The 21563-nt window shown below is 47.7% G+C and overlaps 3 protein-coding genes across 10 annotated transcripts in view; 2 read left to right on the top strand and 1 right to left on the bottom strand.

Moving 5' to 3' along the window:
- Nucleotides 1-11718, top strand: part of SLC7A6 (solute carrier family 7 member 6) — a 35226-nt gene extending 23508 nt beyond the window's left edge. For all 7 annotated transcript variants that reach the window (XM_070062665.1, XM_070062659.1, XM_070062662.1 and 4 more), the window contains 8 exons: nucleotides 471-596; nucleotides 2691-2835; nucleotides 3492-3615; nucleotides 3837-3940; nucleotides 7052-7148; nucleotides 8461-8610; nucleotides 8720-8903; nucleotides 9351-11718. In XM_070062665.1, the coding sequence (XP_069918766.1) occupies nucleotides 471-596; nucleotides 2691-2835; nucleotides 3492-3615; nucleotides 3837-3940; nucleotides 7052-7148; nucleotides 8461-8610; nucleotides 8720-8903; nucleotides 9351-9445 (1025 nt within the window). In that variant the 3' untranslated portion in view covers nucleotides 9446-11718. The remainder of the gene's footprint in view (nucleotides 1-470; nucleotides 597-2690; nucleotides 2836-3491; nucleotides 3616-3836; nucleotides 3941-7051; nucleotides 7149-8460; nucleotides 8611-8719; nucleotides 8904-9350) is intronic.
- Nucleotides 11719-14482: 2764 nt separating this feature from the next.
- Nucleotides 14483-18510, bottom strand: SLC7A6OS (solute carrier family 7 member 6 opposite strand). Its single transcript, XM_002711635.5, has 5 exons — nucleotides 18266-18510; nucleotides 17867-18145; nucleotides 17043-17249; nucleotides 16011-16131; nucleotides 14483-15208 (listed from the first exon to the last, which is right to left on the bottom strand). The coding sequence occupies exons 1-5, from the start codon at nucleotides 18455-18457 to the stop codon at nucleotides 15078-15080; spliced, it is 930 nt and encodes a 309-aa protein (XP_002711681.1). The 5' UTR covers nucleotides 18458-18510; the 3' UTR covers nucleotides 14483-15077.
- The window catches only part of PRMT7 (protein arginine methyltransferase 7), a 42629-nt gene continuing 39541 nt past the window's right edge, over nucleotides 18476-21563 (top strand). The window contains exon 1 of one of the 2 annotated variants that reach the window (XR_011384054.1): nucleotides 18476-18623. The gene's annotated coding sequence lies outside the window, so the exon portion shown is untranslated. The remainder of the gene's footprint in view (nucleotides 18624-21563) is intronic. The other variant, XM_002711612.5, reaches the window with a different exon arrangement.

Here is a 21563-nt window from a genome sequence, read left to right on the forward strand (position 1 = left end):
AGCGGAGAGGTCTTATGCCTTTAGGAGCTGGGTGGAAAGAAATGGGAGCACTTATTTGGGAATTCTTTGTACTACTTCACAATTTTTGTTTTCTAAATTTAAAACTATTCTGAAATAAAAAATTTATTGACTTTTATTAAAAGTTTATTAAAACAGACAAAAAGAATGGGTGAGGTCAACCATTCCTGGGCCTGAGGGAAGTTTCCAAAAATAGTTCTGGCTATCAGAGTATCTGAATATATGCTCATGTGTGCCTTTGTAAATTTGAATGTCAACAGGGATGGGACACTCATGGTGTTCTCAGCTGGGGTAGGTATAGAGTATCCCCAGTTTGCCTGTTCTAGTTTTCATGGATCCTTTGGCCCCTTTGCCTTAGGCAGGAATGGCAGAAGTGATGCTGTCTGTAAAGAGAGGTTGGGCTTCTGTGCCCTCAGCTCAACCTTGCCAATGATTTATGGTTTTACTCCTAGGTCTGCTGACATTTGTGAACTGTGCCTATGTCAAGTGGGGCACACGTGTGCAGGACACGTTCACATACGCCAAGGTCCTAGCGCTCATTGCCATCATTGTCATGGGCCTTGTTAAACTGTGCCAAGGTAAGAGGGGCCCAAGGTAGGAAGGAGGGTGGATGTCCCCAGGAGTTCCTCAATTCCCTGAGGAAGTCTCTGTTAGCTTTACTGCTTAGCTGTTTCTGTGTACATGCTAGGGTGTGCCAGAGAGGGTAAGAGATGGCAATAAAGTGCTCCTGGGCTTCTTGGACCAGACTGGCTTGGCCAGCCGGGCAAGTCTATCCTTCCTTCAAGGAGGCTTTGCTTTTGTGGGAAGCAGAGAGGGCCTAGGAGCTATTGAAACTTGGGTCATAAACTTTGACTTGTGACTACCAGGCAGTGAATAGGAAACCTTGAGGCTCCTTGGAAAGGTGGTGGGTATGTGTAGGGGAGAGGTTGGGTGTAGAAACCAGTGGTTATTTTTATAGTATTTCCTTTTCACCTGAATTTGCAGTCAGCCTTCCCTGCCAAAGTCAGCTCTCAGTGAAATATTAAAATATTGTGAAATTTTATCTGTCTCTCCCACTAGTTGGCTTTAGAAAGCTTGTCAGTCCTGGAGCAGAGGAGAGTAGCAATGATGGTAGTAAGTCTTTAGAGTATTTACAGAAGTCCTAAGGGATCTTCAGCCAAGCCAAGTTCAGTCATTTCACAACCCAGTTCTCTAGGTCAGTCCCTAAGCCTGGCTGTGTTTACCATCGCCTGGGGAACAGACACTAAGTTCTCAGACCTGTTGGGTTGGTTTAGAGTCCGACAACTGCACCTTGATTCTGACTGACTCAGCACCTTTCTGCACTTATGCCAAGTTAGTACAGCCAGCCCTTCGGAAGTCCCTGAAGTCTCAGGGGCATCTTGGGCTCTAATTGGGTTGTTGGGTAATCTTCCCCCATAATCTGTGCTTCAGGGAACCATTGGTGTTTTTGATGATTGATGCCCTGGGAGGGTGGGCTCTCCATGTTTTCTTCTCTTGCTGCCCATGCCGCAGTAAGAGCTGGGTCTAGGCTTTTTGTGGAGGGTGACAACGGGTTTCCTTAGATGTTAGGTCCTTGTTAAAAATCCCCTATGTGTCTAGAAGTTCTCTGTCCTGGGCAGCTGGGTACTTACTGCCCTCTGAAATTTTGAGTCTATGGTCTCTGGAAGCTTCCAAGGAGAATGACAGGTGCCTGGGCCCAGACTGGCTCCCCAGGGGGTGAGGTGGCCCAGGTTTAACCCAGGCCCAGTGAGATAAGAATACCCCAGTTCTTCTATAGCCTGTGATTACCTGCTGCATAGTCACTGCAAGTAGAGTGGCAGATTCCTTGCCATGAGACTGGTGAACCCACATGAACAAATTGTGCAGTGGTCTGAGCCAAGATTGGGAGTTGCAGTGGAAGTTTTAAGTGTTAATGAAAAATGACTCCTTTAGGTGAGATTTTTTTAAATTTATATTATTTATTTGAAATATTTACAGAGAGAGAGAGAGGGAGAGAGAGAGAAAGCGAGATAAAGAAAGAGATCTTACATCTGCTGGTTCATTCCCTAAATGGCCACAATGGCCAGAGCTGGGCCAGACTGAATCCAGGAGCCAGGAGCTTCTTCAGAGTCTCTTACATGGGTGCAGGGTCCCAAGCACTTGGACCATCCTTTGCTGCTTTCCCATGTACATTTATCAGGGAGCTGGATCAGAAGTAGAGCAGCCTGGGATTCAAACCAGCACCCATATGGGATGCCAGCATCGCAGAAGGTGGCTTTACCCACTATGCCACAACACCAGCCCCTGAGATTTTTTTTTCTTAATAAAAATAGGAAGAAGAGTTGTGGTCTACTGTGAGTTCACGTGCAGGAAATGGGAATTTCTTAGGTTTTTGGAAAAAGTATTATGACATCATAGGGCAGCCAGGAATGATTTTGTTTTTCTGAGATTATAATTGTATAATTTATTATCGTAAATGGGATGGTGAAGTGCAGGGAACTGATGGTGGTTGTTCTTTTGATGTTAAATTGTGTTTTATTTTTTTTTCTTTCCCTTACCTTCTTTTCCTTTCTTTGCTTATCCCACCATGTCTTCTTTCACACTCCCTCCCCATCTTTCCTCTTCTGCTTATCTTCCATCTCTCCCTCCCCCTTCTCCCCTCAACCTCTTTCCTTTCTCTGCAACCCCCACAGGACACACTGAGCACTTCCAGGACGCCTTTGAGGGTTCCTCCTGGGACCTGGGAGCCCTCTCTCTTGCCCTATATTCTGCCCTCTTCTCTTACTCAGGTTGGGACACCCTTAATTTTGTAACAGAAGAAATCAAAAACCCAGAAAGGTAAAGGCGGGGTTACACTCTTACTCTCCAACTTGGCTGGAACTCCTGCTGATAATGGGCATGCTTGCCCTCTTCACTCTCATCCCCTCATCTCCCTGCTTCCTACAGCTAGGAAGAGTTAGGGACTAGGATGGGAGTGAGTGAAAGTTGGAGGCCTAGCTCCTTGCTCTCATGTTCACACTCAAGGACCACCAGGGTCCTTCCCAAAAGAGAGGTCTTCAATGGGCAGCAGTGGACCTAGTTGGGGCTTACAGCATAGGATCTTACACTCTGGGGCTGAGTCTGCAGCCTGCGAAACCAAAGCTGCTTCTGGCTACCGGGTCCCCAGGCTGGTCTCTAGTCTCCATAGGACACCATTCCTTGCATTTGTCCTAGCATCATAGGTGCAGGAGGATTTTGAAATCCTGTGGGATACATTGGCCTTGTAGTGGCAAGGATTCTGAGCTGTATTTTCTGACAAAGGATTCCTTTGTTCAGTCTGTCTCTCAATAGAAAGAGCCCATGGGCATGGGTTGCATACCTACCCTAAGCCATAAAATAATGATGAGACCTGGAGGCCAGTATACTGTTAAATGTTAGGGAAATTCTAGTGGGACTTGATGAACTTTGATCCTAGGAGGGATTGGTTCTAGGTTCTGTCTCATTTGTCCCGACAGAAATTTGCCCTTGGCCATTGGGATTTCTATGCCAATCGTGACGCTCATCTACATCCTGACCAATGTGGCCTATTACACAGTGCTGAGCATTTCAGATGTCCTTGGCAGTAATGCTGTGGCTGTGGTGAGTCTCTTGGAATCCATTTGTTTATCACCCGTGATGCATAGCCTCCCAAGTGGCCCAGTCTTTCTTTCGGCTGCCACTCCACCTCTGCAGGATGAGAGCATGGGTCTATGCTGGAGGGTGGGCTGTTTAACAGTGACTGCATTTGTCCTGAGATCATAGCTGTGAGAGTTATGAAACCTTGTTCTATGTTGAGAATCCCTTCTGTGCTCTGCCCCTAGACATTTGCTGACCAGACGTTTGGCATATTCAGCTGGATCATCCCCATTGCCGTTGCCCTGTCCTGTTTTGGGGGCCTCAATGCATCGATTTTTGCTTCATCAAGGTACTGTGTCTCTGCTTCCCTAAACAGAACACAAATGTGCTCTGCGGGTTTAGGCATAAGAGCTCCTGTTTTCTTTTTTTAAAGATTTATTTATTTATTTGAGAGTCAGAGTTACACAGAGAGAGGAGAGGCAGAGAGAGAGGTCTTCCATCCAATGGTTCACTCCCTGATTGGCCGCAACAGCCAGCGCTGTGCCAATCAGGAGCCAGGAGCCTCTTCTGGGTCTCCCACGTGGGTGTAGGGGCCCAAGGACTTGGGCCATCTTACACTGCTTTCCCAAGGCCATAGCAGAGAGCTGGAATGGAAGTGGAGCAGCCAGGTCTTGAACCGGCGCCCATATGGGATGCCGGCGCATCAGGTACCCACTGCACCACAGCGCCAGCCCCCAAAGAGCTCCTGTTTTCATATCTTGTGAGCATACAAGGTGTGTGTGAATGCGTGTGTATGTGTACATGCATGTGCACACATGCTTGCCTTTGTGCAAACATTTGTGTGCTAGAAGGTTTCTATATGAAGTAAAGACAGACTGGTAAAGAGTGCAGGGAAGGAAGGAAGTAGCTTGGAGTAATAACCATGCCCTGTGAGGCACACAATTTGAACTCTTTCTGAGTTACACTGAAGCCCCAGGATTCATTCCTTTAATAATTGGTAAGTTAGCAATACTGCTGCTATGCATGGGATGTCTGTGCCTCTCAGTTTACAGAAAACACTGAGCCACAAAGCAGGCCCCTATTCTCTCTGAGCAACAGAACTTTATCTCTGAGAACGTTTGATCTCTAACAACGGGGTAGATCTGCCTTTACAGGCCGACTCTGCCACCTGGTCTCAGGGGTCCAGCACTGCCCCTCTTCTTCAGACTTTGCTTTACCAGTTGGCCTTTCTCTTTGGTGAATGATCACTTGGAACCAGCTCTCCATGAACTTCTCTCATTTCTACTCAAAGAAGCCACAAAACAACTTTCCCCAGCTGCTTACTTCCTTTTTCTGGATATACTTCTCAAGAGAGTAGCCATTATTTCTTTCCTGCATAGTACAAATTATTAACTTTATGAACCAACTCTAATATCTTGCCCCAGTGATACTTTACCAGCTGATGTTGTCAACTCCTGTGGCTCCACCTGAATGGCCCACAAGTATCTCAGACTTACTGTACACCCAACCTGTGATTTGTCTCCAATTGTGCTGCTATAGTCCATCAGTCATTCTTTCGTGGCCTTATTTTTCCCTGGTGTCCATTCTCTTCCCTCAGCTTAAGCTTGTATGGACATACATACAGAACACTATATTTGATTGAGGTTATTCTGTTTGTCTTGTTCTGACCTCAACCAGGGTGCCCACCCTCATTTGGGCCTCCTCTCTGATAGGATAATTGTGATGACCTTGCCTTCTCCCCTATTCTCTGGCTTCTCCCTGCTCTAGTGAGGCCTCTTGATGCCATAATGAGTCTTTGGTGTTAAATCATGTCAAATCCTTACTTTAGAGCCTCTGATAGTTCCAGTGTTTGCTCACATTCCACAGCAGAGCCTTGTAGAGATTCTGCCCTGCAGCTTCTCCTCACACACCTTATCTTGGAACTACAGGCACTTTTAGCATCAACCTCAAAAGAGGCTATTCTTTCATGCCACCAACGCTTTTTTTGCCTTTGTACATGCTGGTTCCTCACCTATCTACTCACTTCCGGCAAATTCCATCTTTTTCCCAGCCCAGATGGGGTCATCTCTTGAAAAGCTTTTTACTCCCCCACTTTCTCCTCAAACTTAGTGCCTGAGTGCTGTGTACTCTAAGATGATACTGACCACACTGGAGGGCGTTACACTTCTTTGCTGGTCTTTTTCCCAGTTGGTAGAATGCTTCTTTTTTCCTTTCAAGATTTTGTTTATTTATTTGAGAGGAAGAATTACACACAGAGAGAGGGAGAGACAGAGAAAGGTTTTCCATCTGCTGGCTCACTCTCCAAATGACAGCAATGACTGGAGCTGGGCCAATCCAAAGCCAGGAGCCAGGAGCTTCCTCTGTGTCTTCCATATGGGTGCAGGGGCCCAAGCACTTGGGACATCTTCCACTGCCCTCCCACGCCATTAGCAGGGAGCTGGGTTAGAAATGGGCAGCTGGGACTCGAACTGCTATCCATGTGGGATGCCAGCGCCACAGGTGGAGGCTTAACTTACTACACCTCAGTGCCAGGCCCCCCTCCTTTTTTAAAAAAAAGAAAATAATATTTATTTGAGAAGAAGAGTTATAGAGAGAGAGGGAGAGACAGAGAGGCAATTGGTAGAACTCATTAAGTACAGAGAAGAAGTCTGGATTGTCCCTTTGATCACCAGGCTTATCCTAATTTAGCATATATCAGTTCAGGGGAGACATATGGAGGTACAAACAGAAAGCTGGCTACTCCCCAATAAGTTTTTATTTATTTGAAAGGCAGAAAGAGAGAGAGAGAAACCCTTATCCACTGGTTTACTCACTAAATGCTCACAAGATCCAAGCTTTGGACCATGCCAAAGCCAGGAGTCCAGAATTCAATCTGTGTTTCCCACATGTGAGGTAGGGACTCAACTACTTGAGCCAACCCTTGCTGCCTCCCAGGGTGTACACTGGCAGGAAGCTGGAATTGGGCGTGAAGCTGGAACTTGAACTCAGGCATCCTATTCAGTGTCTTAACTGCTATGCCAAATGCCTCACTGTCTCTCTTTAAAAAGTCATTGTGTTAGCTTAATTCAAAGGTAGAGTGGTGGTAATCCTGATGGCATGGATTGGGGTGCCAGTGGGTGATGGCAGAGTGAAGCATCTGTGGGATGTTGAGGAGATATCTGTGGTTCAAAGAGGTGGGAATATCTAAGGAATGATGTGTTCTATAACTCAAGTCCTGAGATTTTCATTGCTTAATGGTGGCATGGGGCCTTCCTGGGTAGTGACGAGATGCTCCTGCTTGAAGAATGTGGAAACCTTGTCTGTGGGTAAGGGGAGGTGTGTTGAGCTGGACTGTACTGAGGGTATGAGATGATCCTGAGAGACTGACCCGTTTTTTAATGGGGCTTTGAGCCTATTTTGAGTGAGGAGTATGGCCAGATGGCTAATAAGTGGATCCTTTCGACACATTTCTTCTTTCCAGGTTGTTCTTCGTGGGCTCCCGTGAGGGGCACCTCCCGGACCTTCTATCCATGATCCACATTGAGCGTTTTACACCCATCCCTGCTTTACTGTTTAATGTAAGTTCTGATGGAGAAGTGTGGGGTTTATGTTTACCCAGGACTCCTTCTAATTTGCCCTAAGGGGTTTTATACACACACACACACACACACACACACACACGCAAGGGTACTGCAGAAAGTTCACAGAAAATAGGGTTAAACTCTGCATAGAGCATAATATATTCATGAGGGGTCTTCAAAAAGTTCATGGAAAAATTTGCATTATCTTTAATTTCATTTTTACTTTTATTTTAAAAAGATTTTTTTTTAATTGGGGCTGATGCTTTGGCAAAGCAGGTAAATCTGCAGCCTGCAGTGCCAGCATCTCGTATGTGTGCCAGTTCAGGTCCTGGCTGCTCCACTTCCAATCTAGCTCCCTGCTAATATACCTGGGAAAGCAGCAGAGGATGGCCCAAGTCCTTATTTATTTGAAAGGCAGAATTATATAGAGGTAGAGACAGAGAAAGATACAGGTATCTTCCATCTACTGGCTCACTCCCAAAATGGCTGCAATGGCCTGGGCTGGGCCAGGCCAAAGTCAAGGGCTAGGAGCTTCTTCCAGGTCTCCCATTTGGGTGCCGGGTCCAGAGTACTTGGGCCATCTTCTGTTGTTTTTCCCACGCCATTAGCAGGAAACTGGATCTGAAGTGGAGCATCTGGGACACGAACTGGTGCCTGTATGGGATGCCAGCATTACAGGCAGCAGCTTTACCTGCTATGCCACAATGCCAGTCCCCATTTTCCCATTTTCCAAAGCCAGGAGCCTGGAGTTTCTTCCGGGTCTCCCATGTAGGTACAGGGTCCCAAGGACTTGGGCCATCTTCTACCGCTTTCCCAGGGCCACAGCAGAGAGCTGGATCAGAAGTGGAGTAGCCAGGGATTGAACCAGCACCCATATGGGATGCCGGCACTGCAGGTGGTGGCTTTACTTGCTATGCCATAGCGCCAGCTTGAATGTTTCTCTCATTTGTGACAAGTAGTTGGTACCTAGATCTAAGCACCTCCTTAGGGCACAGTGTAATTCATGTTGAAGTTGGTGCATTGAGGTCTTCCCTGTCTACCTTTAGAAGGGAGAAGAAATCTGGCTTGGACTATAAGTACTTGTAATAGAAGGGAGGCATTGAGTTTAGGAAGGCCCCAGTAGAAGGCAAGACCCTGCCTTGAAGTTTCATATGGAGAATGGTCCTAAGTGATGTCAGGGGGTTGCTGAAAAGGACCAGAGGTAATCAAGTGAAGCCACATCAGATCTGGTGCTGTTGGATGGTGGAATCTCGTGGGCTAGGCTGTTGCAGACAATATGCACTCTTCCTCTCTACCCTTCCCTCCACAGTGTGCCATGGCACTCATCTACCTCATTGTGGAGAATGTTTTCTTGCTCATCAACTACTTCAGCTTCAGCTACTGGTTCTTTGTGGGCTTATCTGTTGTTGGACAGCTCTACCTTCGCTGGAAGGAGCCTGACCGGCCTCGTCCTCTCAAGGTCAGTGTTGTGGGCAGAGGAGGAGGGGTGGGCCATCTCCCAAGGTATCTTGCCCATCTCCTGTACCCCCATCCTACCTTCTTTAACATCTCACCTCCCTCCATTTCAGCTGAGCCTGTTTTTTCCCATCGTGTTCTGCATATGCTCCGTGTTTCTGGTGATCGTGCCCCTCTTCAGTGATACCATCAATTCCCTCATTGGCATCGGGATCGCCCTCTCCGGGGTCCCTGTCTACTTCATGGGTGTTTATCTGCCAGAGTCCCGCAGGCCACTTTTTATACGGAACATCCTGGGTGAGCTTCTCTTTGCCCCATCACTCACTGGCTATGTGTGTGTGCACATACGAATGCCCATAGAGGTGGGGGTGGCGAGTGGCTAACAGCTTCTCCCTGTGTTTGTGATTTCCTGGAGGCCATGAGACCTGGATTCCCCATGTGACTTCCTTTTTGGTCTTGATGTGATCACTTTAATTCTAATTTTAGTGTCCTATTTTGGAGTGTAAAGCACTACCACCTGACGGTGCAGTGCACCTGGGAAGACAGGGAGTCACGCATCAGCCTCTGGCTGAGCAAGGGGCAGAGGATAGTAGTATCGGGATGAGGCACAGTGCTTGGCACAGGCTACCCGAGGGACAGATTGGGAGGGAAACCACAGTTTGTTTTAATTAACCTTGTGTTGTTAGGGTTGGGGCTGTGGCCAAACGTGATTGCTAAATCCTGTGCTTCTCTATTTTCATTTAGCTGCTATCACCAGAGTCACCCAGAAGCTTTGCTTTTGCGTCCTGACTGAGCTAGATGTAGCTGAAGATAGAAAGGTTGAGAGGAAAACTGAATAGATGCCAGAGGTGACTTCCCCTGTGTCCTGGAAGGCTGGCCACCTGTGGCCACAGCCACCAAGGTCCAGATTACAAGACTATGTGGGCCCAACCCTCCTGAATTAAAGGAGCCTGTTGACCCATGTAATATAAGGGGGCTCAGGGCCAATGTTCACTCTCATTGGTAAGCTATGGGAAGAAACTCAGGGTCTGGGGCCAGCTTGAAGGTGGGGACTTCAGAGGGTGGGTTGGGGAGGAGACTGGGGAGCTGGGGATTGGTTATCAACGTTGATCCTAGTGGGCAGGTACAGCCCTGACAAACGTATTTGGTAAGTTGCAGTGGAGGAATCAGGAATGCTGGCTGGTGATTTCTGAATTGAAATTTTGAACCAGGAATTTCTACAGAGGAGCTACTTTTTGGGAAATTTTCCTCTGACCAGGTCTTAGCACCTGACTTTAGAGGCATGAAATGCTACTTTCTCTTCCTGTGCTCAAAATCCTTTCCCAGGGAGATGGTTGTATTCCTTTGGGTGGTGGGGGATGGTGGCCTGAACAGCAAGGCTTTATTTAGCTGATCCCGGAACAGTGTATCTCCCTCTTCTTGAATTCCACAAGAAGAACATCTTCCTGCTCTGGAATTTCACACTCAGACAATAAGCCTGAAAGGGAGAAGTCTCTTCAGGGTCCCAGAAGTGTCCACTGAAGGTCCCTCCTGTCAACGTTGGCCCCTCATTCTGTGCATCGGTATGCTTGGGAAGCCACAGGACCTCACTGTTGTACAGGTTAGTTATCTCCTTTGAGGAGATTCTGCCTGTCTGACTGAATTTACTTGGATTATATTTGTACTTATGTTCAACATTGTTAAGAAAGGAGATGAGCTTTCAGCTCCAAAATGAATTGTCTTTGCCATCCAACTGCGTGCTTCCTAGCTACAGCTACCGAGCTTCAATCCCGAAACAAGGGCTGAGGAAAACCTCACTGCTCCAGAGAGAAGGAGCAGCTTTGCAGCTAACTGGACATGTTGACCACCACTGCCACCACCAACTCCTGTACTTCATTTTCTATTGTTTAATCCAGAACAATTCCAGCAAAGCAGTAGTGTTCTTTCATCTGTAGGATGCAGTAGGCTCAATTGTGTTTAAAAAATTGAAAAGTATCAAGCGCCTAGTCCCTCTGCCCCCAGAAGTATCTCTGTAGCAGGGCAGATTGTGACCAGATTTTATGCTCAGTTTAGCACAATCTTTGGTTGAATCTTATCTACAAAGGTGAACTTTAAGGATCTTTTTTACTCATATACCTGTTATACTTTAGTATAGATAGGTCACATGTTACAAGCAACTGACTCTGGTTCAGCAAGGACGGATGAACAAATTCATGAGTCAGACGTTTGGTAATACTGCTATTTTGAAGGATAATCCTGTTTTACTTGACATTTTGGTCTTTGTTCTAGTTGATAGAAGTAAATCTTCAGGTTTCTGGTGTGAATTTTAAGAGGATTGAAACAGAGAGGGCTTAAACTGTTCTGGAATTCAGGTGGATCACCTGAATTCTTTCAGCTGTCAGTGCTTGAAGACTATCTCAGACCCATGTCATCAAAGAGCTTGTTCTTTCTCTATGGGCTGGCATGAGCAGCTGCTGTGCAGACCCAAGCAAGCCCACCCTGGTGCTAGAAGTGGTCATTTTCTTTTCTGAAAACCTCTTGCCAGGCTGATTCTCCTGTGTCCCCAGCACCAGGGTTTGTTTACACTCTGAGCCACTTGGTGTGGGTCATCAGGATAGTACACTCCTTTCCTGCTCGCCTCCTCTTGCTCCCGAAATCTAATGGGGCTGCAGTCTCAGGAAGAGCTTGGTACTTGTCAGGACTTCGATTTTTTCCCTGTGAAGATCAGTGAATACTCTGGGAGAAAAGCTGCTTCAACCTCAATCTGGCTCCTCAGCAGACCACATGAGTGGAAGCAACCAAGCCTGGTGCTCAGCCTGGGCTTTTAACCCCCAGGATGGGCCAGGGGGGCAAGTCTGGCCTAATGGATCATCCTTCGTGGGCAGGAGGGCTGTAGTGGATTGGATAGTTGGTCTGTCATGCCCCAAACACTGTCATTCTGGGCCCAGAACTTGCTAGCTTGATAACTCCTATGGGCTTTCATGCCTTTAGGTTTTTAGAATTCGTTAACAGTAAAGACAAGAATACGGCAATCTTCCTGACCATTGTTATCCACCAAACTGGCCCCAGTCACAGATAAGGGAGTAACCTTGATCATATACTTGCTCAATAAAGAAGACTTAAGAGAGCATGATCACTGTTGCCTTTGATTTAGGGTATGCATCCGTGAAAAAATGGTGGGGGGTGTTCTTACAGTCACAGAAGAGGGATTTTTCCAGCAAATCCTGACAACAGGGAGTCCTGTGCAAAGGCTGACTTGCCTGGACTGTATAAACATGATTCATACCCTGGCCAAACGGGCACCTATCCGAGGACTCCTCTAGAGCTAATCCTTTGAAGAGTGTGCTTGGCTCAAGGACCTCTGACCCTGGCTTTAGCTAATAACCGGCTAATTCCAGGAATTTTCTGCCCCCTAGTGGCTTCTAGGGGAAGCAAGGGCCTCACACTCCAGGTGCTCCCTAGTACTTAGTGAGCCGTCACCCTCATTACTGGATGGTGACAACATTCTTCCCCTCTGTGCTGCATAGACTTTCCCTAGGAACCCTTATGTGAGAGGGATGCCAGACTCCCTACTGAAGTCAAGCTTCATGACGGAATTAATTTCCATCAGTTCTTTGTGGTCCGGCTCCTTAAATCCTTCTCCTGGTGTGCTAATCCTTTTTGCAGCGGGTGCATTTTGTGAAATTGTGAGCCTTTAATGTTGGCAAAACTATTGAGTACATAAACAGCAGTAAGCACATTATAATGGTTAGAGTGTTTTTAAATCCTTCATTTAAAAAAAAAAGATTTATTTATTTTAAAGTCATAGTTACAGAGAGGAGAGGGAGAAAGAGAGAGAGGTCTTCCATCCACTGGTTCACTCCTCAGATGACCGCAATGGCCGGAGCTGCGCCATTCTGAAGCCAGGAGCTTCTTCCAGATCTCCCAAGCGGGTGCGGGGGCCCAAGGGTTTGGGCCATCTTTTACTGTTTTCCCGGGCCATAGCAGAGAGCTGGATGGGAAGTGGAGTGGCCAGGTCTCAAACCGGCACCCATATGGGATGCCAGCACTGCAGGCGGCGGCTTTACCTGCTACGCCACAACGCTGGCCCCAAATTCATTTTTATGCTTATAGGAGACTAAGTAGTATTAGACATTAGTTACAGCCAATGCTGACTTGCACCTGTGCTTAGCTTAGGATGGGAAAATACATCCTGTTCCCCCATAGCTTAGGATGGGAAAATACATCCTGTCCCCCCACCCCGCAGTGGTAAGCAAGGAAGCAAGGTTTATTGGGGTAGGACATCCATCAGAACAGGTGGAACAGAACCCGAGAGTGCCCAGTCAGACTGAGGAAAGCAAGGTTACATGGTTAAATAGAATACACCTGGAAGGCAAGGCGGGCGGCTCAGCAGAGCGCTTAGTGCTGAACACCGCCTGTTGCCGGGACACTGAAGTTATTTGGCAGGTTTAACACTCCATAGGTGCAAACTTACAAAATGAACACAAAGTGAAAGGATTTGTGGAGGTAGGATGGAGAAGTAGAAGTCTTAATGTGTCAAGTGGGGCTAGCATTTTGGCATAGCTAGTTAAGTTGCTGCTTGTGATGCTGGTATCCCTTATGGGCGAAGGTTGCTCTACTTCTGATCCAGCTCCTTGCTCATGGCCTGGGAAAAACAGTGGAAGATGGCCCAAGTGTTTCAACCTCTGCCACATTGCAGGTGCGGATGAAGCTCCTGGCTCTTAGATTCAGCTTGGCCCAGTGTGGCTGTTGTGGCCATCTGGGGAGTGAACCAGTGGATGGAAGATCTTTCTTTCTAACTCTTTCAAATAATCTTTAAAAGAAAATGTTGCAAGAAGGTATCTGTGTAATTCACTTTTCCATGTGAATCAGATACCTGTCACAGGGCAAGAGGGTGTATCTTGGATTGAATGTCGTCCCCCCCACCCCCACCAAAACCTATTTGAAAGAGAGAGGTTCACTCCCCAAACACCCACAACAGCTAGGGCTGGGCCTGGCCAAAGTCAGGAACCAGGAATTATATCTGGGTCTCCCATAGGAGGGACCCAACCACAATGCCAGCAGCATTGTCTTCCAGGGTGCACATTAACAGGAAGCTGGAATCAGGAGCAGAGCCAGGACTTGAACGCAAGCACTCTGAAATGAGGTGCAGGTGTCCCAGATGGGGGTCTTAATGGCTGCACTGAAATGTTCATCCTGAATTGCAGGTTCTGTTTTGTTTCACCACACCTGTGTTGTCTACTACAGTAGTTACTAGCCACATGTAGCTAAAGTAAAATGAAATAAAATTAAAAACTCAGCTTCTCCATTGTACTAACCACATTTCAAGTGCTCAAAGCCACAGTATGGCTAGTGGCTACTATTAGAAAGTGAACACCGCCTGTTGCCTGAACACAGAAGTTATTTTGGCAGGTTTAACACTCCGTTAGGTGCAAACTTACAAAATGAACACAAAGTGAAAGGACTAGTGGAGGGAGGATGGAGAAGAAGTCTTAAAAAATGTGTTCTTTGTGAACACACAAAGAAAATATTCATTGCTGCATGAGGCCCTACTGGTTGTTACTTCAGAATAAAGGCCAAGTCATATTCAGAGATAAGGCAGCTGTGCTTTTGGGAAGCAGTAGGGACAGAGTTTGCTTACAAGAGATACAGTTCTGTTAACAAAACTGATCCTGTTGTTTGATTTTGGTGAGTGCTGTGAATATAAACATTTCTCAATGGAAAGCTAAGGTGAGGATGTGGGTTTTTTTTTCTTTTCCTTGCTTGCCCTAAGTCCTTAGTGTCAGGTCAATTCTGAAACCTTGTCTCACTGCCCACCCCCTTTTGTGGAGGTGGAATGTGGTAGGAAAACATGTCAGATAATCCAGTTTAAAAATTTTTAAAGAATTACTTGCTTCTACCTTCTAAGTTGGCTTTTTTTATTATTATTAAACAGAGTATCACATTCATGCAGTTTGTTCCCTGGCACCACTGCCAAAGAGCAATCTTACAACCATCATCAGAGTCCAAAGCAGGGGTGCAGGAGACAGCTCTTAACTAACACCTTCCACAGCTGAGGCAGCTTTTACTTCCTGCCCTGACAGCAGTCACTGTCCAATCTGTGCTGCTGTAAGAGTCCTTCAGTATCCACTGTAGGTTCCTTCTATCAAAACGAACAGGCTTTTACCAGAGGCAGGCAGCTTGACTGTATGGAAAAGCAGAATATTACTGCTGATGAAACAGGAGCCTTCCTCCCCTTTGACTTCAGCACCAATCTAGAACACCAGGAAAAAATGTCAAGGCTAAGAAGCTAACAGAACCTTTCTTTTTCAGACTGTAGGTCATTTTTGTTTGAGGCAAAAGGTCCCTACTGTTAGTGGCAGACTCACTCAGCATAAACTTTCACCATGGTGAGGTGGTGCTCAATTACTTTTTAGAAACCTAAGAGGATGTCACCAGAGCAGGTGACACTGTAGTCCCAGAGCCTTCACAAGCCTGTGATAGAGCCTCATGTCAGTCTGAATCCAGGTCATGGGGACTGTCATAGCCAAACTCCTTTTGTACATCCAAAGGGTACTTGCTCCACACTCGTCGTCTGCTGCTGCCTCTTTCCTCCTCGCTGAGGCTGCTGGATGCATCAGAGCCTAGGACACATCAGAAATGGATTCTGTGATCTTCCTTCTCAAAAAGGCCCATTTTTGTTATTTTGTTTTTGTTCCTCACTAGAAAATATTTGCTCAGTAAAGGAAATTTAGCAAATAGAACAACTTTTCTTTATTCTTACCATCTAAACTACATCCTTTAACGCTGGAGTTATTTTGTCACTTTCCTCCTAAGTATAGGATTTTTCTTTGTTATAATTGTAGTCATATTGCAGCCTTTCTTTTTAACTTATATTAGTACTTTCCCAATAGAATATTCCATTGAGTGATGAGTGACTCCTGTTAGGAGACACCAAGAACTTCTTTATGTTGGCACCTTAAATAAGAACATGGTCAAAGGAACTATATTGCTGGGGCATCTCTCCTTTCCCCCTAAGTGCTATGCCTGTGTTGCGTCTCATAACTGACTTAAGAAAACCCTGGGCCTACTCCTTCTGGTGAACCCTTCTACTCTTTCCTGACTGGAGCAAGAAAAAGAAACATTGAGCCAGATGTGTGACTTAATCCCAACCAGTGAAGTTGGTGCAACATTTTTCTCATTTTCTAAAGACAAAATGAGGCTCAGTGAGGTAAAGTAAACTGTCAAAGACCTATAGCTAGGCAGTGAGAACCAAGCATTTGAATCAGGCCTGGTGGCATTATGCCCCCAGCAGTTTCCCCTGATAACACTGCTCAGCAACACTGCTAATAGCAGAGAAGGGAAGCCAACTGACTATATGTCAATTATGCTAACAACTCACTGTTGGATCCTACCAATCTCCCCCCACCTGGGGCTGCCACCCACCTCTGGAATCTTCGTCTCCATCACTGCTCTCCTCCTCTGGGTACTCATTTCGCCAATTATTCTCACTGTTCTCATCATCTTCATCTTCATAAATGTCCTCTGGTTGCTCATCATCATTCACCTGCACATCTCAACACAAACATGAGTCTAGTCAAAACTTTTGGGGTTATACTCTGGGGGAAACCATTAGCATATTGCCTTGGGGAGACATCATGTAAAGGTGCCATGTGAAAAGAGGCAGACTTGGAATTAGTTTGACCCTGCTGCACAAGAAACTCTAGTACCCTCAGGCTCTGAAGGGCAGAGTAGCCCAGTTTGACTTAGAGTGCAGCTTTCCTGATGTGATAGGCTCAACTCCACTGAAAGGGAGTGCAGGGTACAACCAATAGCTCTGAGGTAATGGCAGTGATCTTCAAATTCCTGAGGGGTCGCTAAGTGGGAAAGGAATTACAGATGATGCCAAAGGTCAAAACCAAAACCCCAGAAAAAGGAGTGCAGGAAGGCAGGAGGAGGAGCCATTCAGTGTTCCAAGGAGGGTGCCTGACACAAAACGGATCCCAGTGCAGGTGCAGGGTAAAGTGCTTCTCACAGTGTGTGACAATTTATGACTAATGGTATCAGGATATTAGCTTTCATTATCCAGTGTTTTCTCCTGTCTTAAAATACAATAAAATAAAAAAACCCAAAGCTTTTATTCTCATTAATGTTAAGAATTCCTGGTTTTATCTGTTTTATTGTAAGGCCCTACACATACACATACTCCCCCCCTCCCCCATTGTGGGTAGCTGTAACAACAAAGAGTATGTTGCAAATTCTGTTAAAAGATTAATTTAGAGCAAAAATTGTAAATGTGGATGGTCTTTCCCAAAATTCCCTTCACTAAACCTAGAAGGCATTTAGAATAAACTTTTCCTTTAAGCAAGGATAAGAACTAAAAACAATGTCAATCGGGGTGGAGCCCAGGAGACAAGGCACCCTGACTAGAGGAAGGATTTAGGCTGCCATGAGCCCCTCTCCTCATGGGCCCCTTACCAGCTCCCACTCCTGACTATATGGCTGCACAGAGAGGATGTTCTCGATCCACCCTGGAGTGGCCATCTCCAGGTAGTAAATGTCATACACATAGTCTTCGTGCTTCTCTTCCTTCTGGTGTCCAACTTCGGGTCCATCCTCAGACACGGTCAGTCGTTCACGGATCAACTCGACAGAATTGCAGAGGATCACATCTGGATCGGGTGTCTGTGGAGAAAACACAGGCGACACATGCATGGCCCAGAACAGAATGCTCCAAAGGGAACCTAAGAATTGGATGAAAGAAAGTTCTCTACAGCTCTCTGTGTTGTACCCAAGACTTTTACTACCATGGACAACCTGTCTTCCTCAATTAGCCATGTAATTAAAAATCAAGAATCACGGTAAACTTAATGTATGGTTCTTTTGGAATAGAAACCTTCAAGAAAGCATCCTGCTCTTTGGTGCCTGGCTGAAATAAAGCATGTGGAAAGACTGGCCTGAGACACTGTGCATCCCCCCCTGCTTCTACAGGTCTTCTGAATTCCTTTGGTGACGTTCTTCCCTTGGGGCTCACAAGCCTGCACGGCATTTCTACGGTTAATCTTGAAATGGGTCTGGATAGTGTGCTCTCCAATATGGGATGCCAGTGAAGGAAGTGGCAGTTTAAGCTGCGCTACAATGCTAGCTCCTCATTTAAGATTTTCCATTAAATAGTAGTGTATTTGCTTAAAATCATGTTGCACGGATAGCCACCCCTAAGGTTAAGCTGTGTGCCACTCTCAGGCCCAGACCCCCAGCGCTATCTGGAGAAACCCAGCGCCCGCCGCCGAGTGCGTACTTACTTTGCAGGGGCCCGCGACCACGGCCTTTGGCTCTGCCTCCTCGTGGACTAGATCGAATAGCTGGAAGCCTACGTCCCCAGCGGCTTCTGGAGTCCCCGCCGCGCACTCGGACTCCGGCCCGCTCTTAGTGGTCCCCGAGGATCGGTGGCTGGAGACCACCCGGTAGCGGCCCTCCTGCCGGACCTCTCGGACTGATGCGCGGAGACCGCGGCGGATACGCTTCTGGCTGCCCTGGGGCGGGCACAGGGCCTCCCGCAGGAGCTGCTGGACGGGCTCCTCCTGGGGCAGGAAAGGCGACAGGGAGAGGGGTTCTTGAGAAACGCAGGGACCAGGTTTCATTCTGTCTGCCCCCTAAGACCCCCACGCAAGTCCCATACCCCTGACCTCCCCGACCAATACCTGGGAGCGCACAGTGGCCACCAACTGGAAGACATTATTCTCTGCCGCCCTCTCTAGACCCTCCGGACTCTCCTGGGCGGCCGACTGGACCGCGCCGCTCCGGAGGCGTTTACACGCAAGCACGAGCGCCTCGGCGGGTTCCGCACTGCGCTTCCGCTTCACCCGCAGCACAGCCGTCCTACCGGCTTCCATAGCGGCAGTCGCTGAGCACTTTGGGAACACGCGGAGTGACCTGGGAGAGCGCCGCTCTGGGCCCCGCCCCAGCACGCCCCTCCGGCGCTGCGTGTCCCGCCCCCGCGCGCCGGCCGCAGCAAGATGGCGGTGGAGGCGGAGGCGAGCGGGCCGGCCACTGCGGCGGGTGAGGCGCTGGGTGTCCCGGGAAGGTGGGGGGCGCAGTCAGAGGCCTCGGTGCAGTCTGCATCCTGTCCTCAGCCCTCGGGCTCCAGGGGGACGCCGGGGTGCGCGTCTTTGGGGCTCTTAGGACTTTTTCGGAGGGCGCGTGGGGCAGCGTGGAGCGCCCCGGCCGGCGGCCGTGTGGGATTCGCGCTGTCCTGGTGGGTGATTGCTACTCACTGGACCGGTGGCAGAGCACATCCGCGGGACCCGGGTCATAGCGCGCGAACCTGGCGCCTTCCCTCCACCACAGAGACACAGACCTCAGGCGTAGGGAGCGCCAGCCTTTTCACCCCTAATGTGCCACACACAGTTCTCTGATTCGGGGAGCTGCAGGTGGCCGTATTCTCCCGTCGCTGTGTTCTGAGTACTTGTGTTCACTGCACGTTAGCCGGAGTGGCCTCAAAGCCCACGCCGACGTGGACGAGCGTCCGCGTTAAACGCTTGCTGCTCCCACTGCACTTAGAGCAAAGTCCAAACACTTGCGCGGTCTGCGGACCCCCCCCCCCCCCCCCCAATCTCCTGTCCGTTTCCTCTGATCGGAGACCTCAGGCTTTCGTCGCATTTTGCTTAGGCACGTGCTTTTTTTCTCCCTTGGAGCTCGCCCTCGACAAAGTGGGGAGTAAAGATTGCTGACGAGTGAAAACGACTCTCCCTCAACTTCTAACCTGGCTTGGCTTGCAGATTTAAGTTTAAATGCCGTTTTCTTAAAAAAAAAAAAAAAAAAGAAAAGAAAAGAAAAAAAAGAAAAGAAAAGAAAAAATCTTTCCCTGACCGTGTTATACCTCGCGTAGTGTCGTGTGTTTCCTTGCTTGCTCTCACATAGTCCATGTTACAGAATAAACTCTTGGACGTCAAGGACCTCCTCTCTTGTTTATGGTGGTGACCCTAGCCCCAGTGCAGTGCCTGGCATATAGAAGGTGCTTAAATTTTGAAGAAATGAGTGGAAGTCTTCCAGAATCTGACTAAGGAGACAATTAGGGCTTGTCCTGGTGGTTTCCATTCATTCCCTGTAGGTGACCATTCCATGTGGTTCACAGCTCTTGGCGAATGAGGAGGGAGTTAGAGAATTCTACCTCCTGCATCTGGAGAGAGGACAGGTTGTTATAATACCTGAAGGGGTTTATCCACAAAAGGTTCACTCATCCGTAAAACTGATAACACATGATGTGGTTCCCATCCTCAAACACTGATGCAGATTTATACAAAACCACCGACGTCTCTACAGACAAGAAAAGCTACTGTAGTGCTTGTTACAGCTTCAGCGACATCACACACAAGAAAGGAATTGGGTAAAGTTTCTGCAGTCTTAGCCTTAGGTGACTTTAGAATGGATTTCACGTGGGTCACGTTCACTCTTCTCCCTTATAGGCCCTGCTGACGTGTTTGACTCCTTGTTTCATTTCCGTTCAGTCAAACTGATTTATTCAGTGTGCTTTTCTAATCTGATGAAGTGCATTTCCATGGGTTCACTCCCCAAATGGCTACAACGGCTGAGCTGATCCGCAGCGAGGAGCCAGGAGCTTCTTCTGGGTCTCCCACGTGGGCGCAGGGGCCCAAGCACTATGAGTCATCTTCCACTACTTTCCCAGGCCATAATCAGAGAGCTGGATTGGAAGAGGAGCAGCCGGGACTTGAACCCCTGGCCATATGGGATGCCTGTGTCGTAGGCAGAAGCTTAGCCCACTGTGCCTCCCCGCCATCCTATCTTTTAAGTCTTCCCCAAACATTCAGCTAGTTGGGTCATCTTCTACCGCAGCCTTTGTTGGAGACAGTTTTTAATGTTTCAAAGATTTTATTTGTTTAAAAGGGAGAGAGAGAGATTTTCCATCCTCTGATTCACTTCCCAAATGCCAGCAGCAGCCAGGGCTGGGCCAGGCCAAAGCCAGAAACCAGAAACTCCGTCTGTGTCTCCCACATGGGTGGCAGGAACTCAGATACTTCAGTACCAGCAGCTGTTGCTTCCCAGGTGCACTGGCAGGAAATTGGATTGGAAATGGAGGTGAGACTCAAAGCCAGGCACTCAGTATGGGATGCTGATTTTCCAAGTGGTTCTTGCTGTCTCTCAACGCCTGCTTCTGGATATAGGTTTTTAAAGCACATTACAGATTTTGGTAATTCTGGATACTCGTTTCTTTTTTTTTTTTTTTAAGATTGATTGATTTATTTGAAAGAGTTACAGAGAAAGAGATCTTCCATTTGCTGGTTCACTCCCCAGATGGCTGCAGTCCAGGGCTGGGCCAGGCCAGAGCCAGCAGCTTCATCTAGGTGTCTCACATGGGTGGCAGGGACCCAAACACTTGGACCACCTTCCACTTCTTTCCGCAGGTCATTAGCAGGGAGCTGGATCAGAAGTGGAGCAGCTGGGACTCAAATCAGCATCCATATGGGATGCTGGCATTGCAGGCAGCAGCTTTACCGGCTATGCCACAATGCCTGCTCCAGTTCTTTAAAGTAAGTCTCAGTGGGACATGGATAGTGGTGAAGTGGATTAAGCCACTGCTTAGGATGCCAGCATTCCCATGTTCAGAGTGCCTGGAGTCCTGGCTACTCTCTGCTCTGATTCAGTTCTTGCTAATGTACTTTGAAGGAAACAGGTGATGGCCCAGAATTACTTGGGTTCCTGCCTCCCGCAGAAGAGACCTGGATGGAGTTCAGGCTCCTGGATTTGACTTGGCTATTAAGGGCATTTAGGAAGTGAACCAGCATACAGAATGTCTCTGTTCCTCCCCCCAACTCCTTCTCTCTGTCTCTCTGCCACCGTGCTGTTCAACTCATAAGTCATGAAATCAACTTAATGGGTCATGACTAGCCATTAAAAAAATGAAATAGAGGGGCTGGCATTGTGGCATAGCAAGTAAAGCCATTACCTGCGATTCTGGCATCCCAAATGGGTGCTGGTTTG

The sequence above is a fragment of the Oryctolagus cuniculus genome, chromosome 18 (genome assembly GCF_964237555.1).
Source record: "Oryctolagus cuniculus chromosome 18, mOryCun1.1, whole genome shotgun sequence".
Taxonomy (NCBI): Eukaryota; Metazoa; Chordata; class Mammalia; order Lagomorpha; family Leporidae; genus Oryctolagus; species Oryctolagus cuniculus.

Excerpts from the sequence above, each read along its gene's own strand:
- SLC7A6OS (XM_002711635.5), bottom strand. The coding sequence starts at position 18,457 with ATGGAAGCCGGTAGGACGGCTGTGCTGCGGGTGAAGCGGAAGCGCAGT. Across the intron at positions 16,132-17,042 it reads ATAGTCAGGAGTGGGAGCTG|GTGAATGATGATGAGCAACC; the intron begins GTAAGGGGCCCA and ends TGAGATGTGCAG. Across the intron at positions 15,209-16,010 it reads TGGAGACGAAGATTCCAGAG|GCTCTGATGCATCCAGCAGC; the intron begins GTGGGTGGCAGC and ends GATGTGTCCTAG.